Below are 6,576 nucleotides of genomic sequence, written 5' to 3'. Positions count from 1 at the left end.
CAAAAAAAAAAAAAAAAAACAACCTCATTCTTTTGGGAAGAATGTAAGAATGTCAAGTTGGTGGAGATTCGATTCCATTTGAACAAGGATATATCGGACACTGAACAGTCATTATGTGTTTGTGCCATCGGGTATAAAAAAGAAGTACAAGATACAGTTCCTGGCCTTGAAGAACTAATAATCAAGTTAGGGTGGAAGCCATGTCTTCCTTGATGGTAAGTAGTGGGAGGGATCAGTTATGAAATTGAATGATGCAGAGGATAAGTGCTGTCAGAGTTCAGAGAAGTGGGGAGGGAATGTGGATGGTGGTAGGGAAGGCTTCACAGAGGAGGCAGCATCTGAGGAAAGTCTTGAAGAATAACTAGGACTTGGACAGGTATAGAAGAGGTGGAGGGGTTTTTTTTGACACTACTGTGTCAATAGCTAAGTACCGTGTAGAGGCAGGTCTTATATGCATGATCCCATTTAACCTTGCAACAGTTGGGAGATAACTCATCTCCCTGCTTTTCAAAGGAGGAATGAGACACTTAAAGAAGTTAAGCATGTGTGCCAGCTCACGTTGCAATAAATGCAAGACCCACGGCCGTGGTGCCTCTGGTTCCGGGGGTGGGTGTCAGCATGAGTAAGGGTCAAAGGCAAGGCTCTCCAGGGCAAAGGAGAGAAAGAATGGAGACGCTTGGCCAGCTGGAGTGCCAACTTGGACTGGAAGCAGTGAGAGACAGCAGAGCACATGTAATGGATCTAAATTGGCAAGGCCCTTAAATCTTGTCTGGAGAACTTGAACTTAATCCTGAAGGCTTAATCCTGTGCTGAGTGAAGGAAGAAGGAAATTGGAACCATACTCTGGAGTATGGGGCCCTGGACCTAGAGACCTTAGTCTGGAGGGGGAAAAGGGGTGTAGAAGAAATTAGAGACAGCATACAAATGGCTTGGAGGAGAAATTGACTGAAGCTCAGGGCAATTCATTCCATCCCCTCTTCTTGAACATGTGCGTTGAGTACATCTGCCTATTACACGGATCCAAGTACAGCCCTCCTGACATCCTGGATGTCATGGGGAGCAATATGGAGACAGCTGGCTGTTCCATCTCAGTTCAGGTATTCAGGGGGCTCAATAGCCATGGGGGCTCCTGGGAGCACCTTCACTGCCTGCTTGATGTGGGTTGGTGGTCTGTGCACTTTGACTCATGGACTCTCCAACTGCTTTAATCAATACTCCTTGCTGAGTCTGGATGGAGTGGCAGTCCACAACCACTGCTGCATTTAACCAGGAGACTCAGTCTCTAAGGTCCCAACTCCACAGAAGGACTTCAGGGGACTTTGTACAGGGAGATAATGGCACAGCGTTTGGGGAAGAGAATCTAGTGGCAGTAGAGAAGCAGTTAACCCTCTACAACTCCTCCGGCCATTCCCAGTTGATGAGGTAGCAAGCCAAGCAGTCATCTCCTTCCGGGTCCTTTCCCTCTAGGGCCATGTGGCATCTGGAATTGGGCATGATAGAGCATATTTTGGGAAAGTAGCCAATTACTCAATTAAATCTTGACATCCAGAACTGTCACCTGATGCAGCTGCAACAGTTGTGATGTAAAAAGAGCTCTGGACTGGTTGGGAAATGGCACATGAATTTCTGCTCTTCCTCGTATTAGTCATATGACTGGGGTCAGTCATTTAACTTTTCTGAGCCTTCATTTCCTTGTCTGTAAGACAAGATGGTCATTTTACCCATCTCCTAAGTTCTTCTAATGATAAGAAAACCCTTAGGATGGCTCGCCTCACACAGGGGACTCCCACTCAAGTCTTGAAGACAGTCCTATGCCTCTCACACCTAATCAGCTTTCCCCTTTCCACATTCTGGGTGGCCCTGGAGAGATGGCACTGCAGGAATATTCATCACGCTGTATTGTGCTCACCTCTTTACTCATCTGCTTCCCTCACTACACTGTGAGCTCCTTGAGGGCGAGACCATGTCCTCTACCTCTTCACAATTAGCACCTAGACAGCACCTGGCATGTGGCAGAGGTATAAGGGTTTGCCAAATAATCAAGGAAAGAATGAATACATTACCTACTATCCCTATGAGAAGGAAAAATGAGGTCTCATTTGACCCCCCAAAATGGTTGTCACAGTGATTCTCTGAATTCTCACAAGCATTTGTGTATTGATTCACTTTAGACTTTTCCCAAGAATCGACATAGAGGTTGTTGCTCTTCCGTGCTAAAATACTTCTCCCCATTGTTTGGAAAATATGGACAACACTGGCCTCTGTCATTTTCTGTCACCTCTCCCATTCTTTGAGATTTCTTATCAAAGACAAATAGTAATATATGTATTTTCTAAGAAAAAAGAGAGGTATTCTCATCCTTTAGAAGGCTGGAACCTTGAACTAACTAACCTTGAGCCCTCCGAAAGGCTCCTCCTCTTCCTTGGGGACACATTTCTCTCCTAATGTTGCTGTCTTCCCATTCCAGCCTTAATATTCTATGTTCTCTGGAAAGATGTAAGCACAAGGGCCTCAGAAGTTGCTTTCCTGCCGATATTGATCAACTCCACTAAGTTCTTCCCCAGTCAATTAGCTGTGCCCTCTGGACTCCAGCTTTGAAAGCAGTGGTAGAAAACCCTCCTGGTTTTAGCATTTTTATTTGCCCCAACTTCTCCTGAGCTTTAGCTTTCATGAAGCATTTCTTAACTGCAAATGCCACTCTTTTGTACCACTCTTATATATCTCTTTTGAAGACCTGAGTTCATCAGGGAGCTCAGTTTTGAGTGGAACTGATGGAAACCTGATAAGAGGCCTGATTGTATCCATATTAGATCTGATATGCGGTGTGTGCCTTGTAGAATGATTCCTCATCCATCTATACACAGAAAGAAAACAACGTACCATTCTGTTGGTAAAGTTGCTGAAGTTCTCAACCAACACCTGCTTGATCATGTCTGGCTCAGAAATTACAATAAACATCCGACGACCGAGATAGTACCTGGGAGGAAAAAAAAAAAAACTACTTTAAAATGTGTTGCATTTACCCATTTCTCCTTTCTAGAAAAGAGTCCATAGTGGTTTAGAATGAAGGATAAAAGAGAACGAGGTACTAAAGATGTGGAGGTGAGGAAATGCATGTTTCAATCATGCTTCATAAAAGCTAAAGCTCAAGAGAAGTTGAGGCAAATAAAAATGCTAAAACCGGGAGGGTTTTCTATGGCTGCTTTCAAATCTGGAGTCCAGAGGGCATACTAAAGCTGTGTTGACCTCACACCAAATTTGTTTCCACTAGCATTTGTGAGATTACACCAGTCCCTGGAGACTATGGGTTGAATAAAACAGTCCCTGCCCTGAGGAGTGTATAGCCTGATAGGAAAGACAAGTCTAGAAATGTAAATTCAATAATAAGAGATTCATAAGATCCAGCAGTAAGAAGAAGAAGATAACTGGCAGAGGTCAGTGTTGTCCGTATTTCCCCCAAACGGAAAGATAGGTATTCAAGTACGAGAAGACCAATAACCTTCCTGTTGATTCTCTGAAAAAGTCTAAAGTGAATTGATAAATAGATGCTGTAAGAATTCCAGAAAGATTAACCTTTCTGGGGAAGGGCTGAATGTCTGGTTGCCACATCTATATATAAAGGAGCTCAACAGACACTTATGACATTGATAAAGAAATGGATGAAAAACTCAGCCAGGCAGCAGGTGGTGTAAACTCTAACTTAAGTAAGTCTTATTATATTTATGAAAGTACGAGGGGCACAAAAACAACCAAAACCTAGTCACAGCCTTTAAGGGTCTCACTGTCTGGTGGTAGGGCCAATTAGGCAATCAATAAATGATGTGGTGTTCTGGAAGGCATGGGTGCCTTTGGAGACATACTCAACTCAGTGCCTGGTAAAGAGAGGGTGAAGACTTCCCAGAGATGGTGCTCTCAACCTGAGTTCGGAAAATGAGCAGAAGTTAGTCCAAGGAAGGTGGGTGACAAAGGAGGTGAGGGTGTACCAGGCAGAGGAATCAGCTTGAACTTGGCCAGGGACAAGCCTGCTTAGGGAACTAAGTGCCCAACTACCAACTGTGTAAAGCAAGCCAGAGAGATGACAAGGGGCCAACTGAGTAATGACCTGTTTTTAACATATGAAATTATACTTTCAGAGATGTAATTTGATCGTTCATGTTTCTTACTGCTCAGAGCAGCAAGAAACAGATTTTTTTTTTTTTTTGAGTTGAAGTCTCACTCTGTCACCCAGACTAGAGTGTAGTGGCACGCTCCTGGCCACCGCAGCCTTGACCTGCTGGGCTCAGGTGATCTTTCTGCCTCAGCCTTCCGAATAGCTGGAACTATAGGCGGGTGCCACCACACCCGGCTAATTTTTTGATTTAATGTAGAGATGAGGTCTTGCCAAGTTGCAACAGATTTTAAAGGGGCAAGTCACACAGATAAGCAGCCAAGTTTACTTCAGCATTCTTTGTTACTCAGAGCTATTCATAAGCCAAAAATGATTTTTTTTTTAAAACCTCTTTGCCTTTTCATTGACTTGGGGGAATTTTTTCTTAAATGTTTGTCTGGTATATATTAGCCATTCAGAAAATAGTCACCTGAGTGATCCTATTTTCCAAAACTGTGAGGAAATCTTTGGGACACAGGAATTCAGCAGATGTGGTACAAGGAAAGAAAAGGATACTAACTCGTTTTTTTACTGATTTTAGCCAAGGAAACAAAAAATAACCCAATAAGGTCATAAACTAATATTTTTATAAAATTTATGGTGAGGGTCATGGAGTCTTTTGAGAACCTAGTGAAAAAAACATAAACACCTGCAGAATTTTGTAGACAACTTGAGAAGTTATTGGACCACGGAATTCTACTTCACAGCAATGTTACTCAAACTTAAGACATGCTTAAAAGTCACCTTGGTTTGAAGAAATAACAGCTGAACATTTATACAATTTGGCAAAAGATATAAACCTATAGATTCAAGAAGCTGAGTAAATCTCAAATAGGAAGAACCCAAAGAAATCAATGCTAAGATACATCATAGTTAATTTTTGAAAACTAAAAAAGAAGAAAAAAATCTTAAAAATAGCCAGAGAGAAATGACATATCATCTATAGGGAACAGCAGTTCAAAGGACAGTGAATTTCTCATCAGAAACCATGGAGGCCAGAAGGAAGCGGCCCATTTCTGGAGTGTTGTAAGAACTGTCAATCACAAGTCATCTATTTGAAGAATGCATCCTCCAGGAGAAAAGTGGAAGTAGCAGCGTTTTCAGATGAAGGGAAACTGAGATATTTTGTCACCAGCATGTTTACCATTAAAGGAAGAAGGTCTGGAACTTCAGAAAGGAAGGAACAATGGAAAGGGTAAAAATAATAGACTACCTTCTTCTCTTGAGTCTCTTAAATCATACTTTATGGTTGAAGCAAAAATAATAACACCACATAATATGGTGTTTAGTGTACTTAGAGGAAATACTTAAGGCGATTGTGTAGAAAAAGTAAGAAGGATAAAGGGACCAAATGGAAATAAGATCTACATATGCCACTCGAAATGGTAAGTCATCCATACTCCTAGTCTGTAGTAAATTACATATGCTTATTTATGCAAGCACTCATAAAACTATACAAAGTAACATATTTTAAAATATCTAAGAAGCCCAATAGAAATTTTAAAAATGTTCAAGTAATCCACAAGAAGGCAAGAAAAGTGGCCCAAGAAGCAGAGGAAACAAATGAGAACAAATGCATTCTATATTATAAGTATAATATGATAATTAGATAACAATATATCAAATTATGTGGTTGCAGCTAAAACAGTGCTGAGAGAAATTTACAGCCTAAATGCTACCCTTAGAAAAGAGGGGAAAAAAAGAAAAGAGGAACGATTTTTTATTTTTGAGTAGAGGTCTCATTGTTGCCAAACTTGGAGTAGTGCAGCCTTGAACTTCTGGGCTTAAGTGATCCTCCCTCCTCAGCCTCCTGAGTAGCTGGGACTACAGGTACATGTCACCACACTTGGCTGACTTTTTTTTTTTTGTAGAGATGAGGTCTCACTACATTGCTCAGGCTGGTCTCAAGCTCCTCCCACCTCGGCCTTCCAAAGTGCTGGGAATACAGGCATGAGGCCATAAAAGAGGAAAGACCTTACATGAATAATCCATGTCCTACCTCAAGGAAGAGCAAAAATTGAAAATCAAGCACAAGGAAGGAAATAATAAATATAAGATCAGAAATAAATGAAATTGAAAGCAGAAAAGTAATAAAAACTAATGACACAAAAACGAGTTTTCTGAAAAAAATTAATAAACTTCTAGTGAGACTGACAAAGATAAAAAGAGAGAGGATATAAATCACCAATATCCAGAATGAAACAGGCTATCACTACAGATAATGCAACCATAAAAGGGATAAGGGACTGATACAACCAACATTAGACTAAAGCATTCGACAGCTAGGAAGAAATTGGCCAATTCCATGAAAACCACAAAGTATTAAAACTCAACCAAGATAAATCAAGCAATCTGAATAATTCTAAACCATAATCCTAACCATAAAAATTAAATTCATAATTTAAAATTTCCTGAAAAAGACATTGCTA

General features: G+C 41.0%; 1 protein-coding gene across 1 annotated transcript in view; it reads right to left on the bottom strand.

Annotated features, from left to right (window-relative positions):
• LOC103255277 (thromboxane-A synthase-like) overlaps positions 1-6,576 on the bottom strand; it is a 91,291-nt gene that overhangs the window by 17,490 nt on the left and 67,225 nt on the right. The window contains exon 4 of the mRNA XM_008053245.1: positions 2,881-2,977. Within this exon, the coding sequence (XP_008051436.1) occupies positions 2,881-2,977 (97 nt within the window). The remainder of the gene's footprint in view (positions 1-2,880; positions 2,978-6,576) is intronic.

The sequence above is a fragment of the Carlito syrichta genome, unplaced genomic scaffold (assembly GCF_000164805.1).
Source record: "Carlito syrichta isolate Samal-C Ts95f unplaced genomic scaffold, Tarsius_syrichta-2.0.1 Scaffold287984, whole genome shotgun sequence".
NCBI classification, from domain to species: domain Eukaryota; kingdom Metazoa; phylum Chordata; class Mammalia; order Primates; family Tarsiidae; genus Carlito; species Carlito syrichta.
The sequence above is the reverse complement of the archived record's forward strand: the minus strand, read 5'-3'. Positions and strand labels throughout refer to the sequence as shown.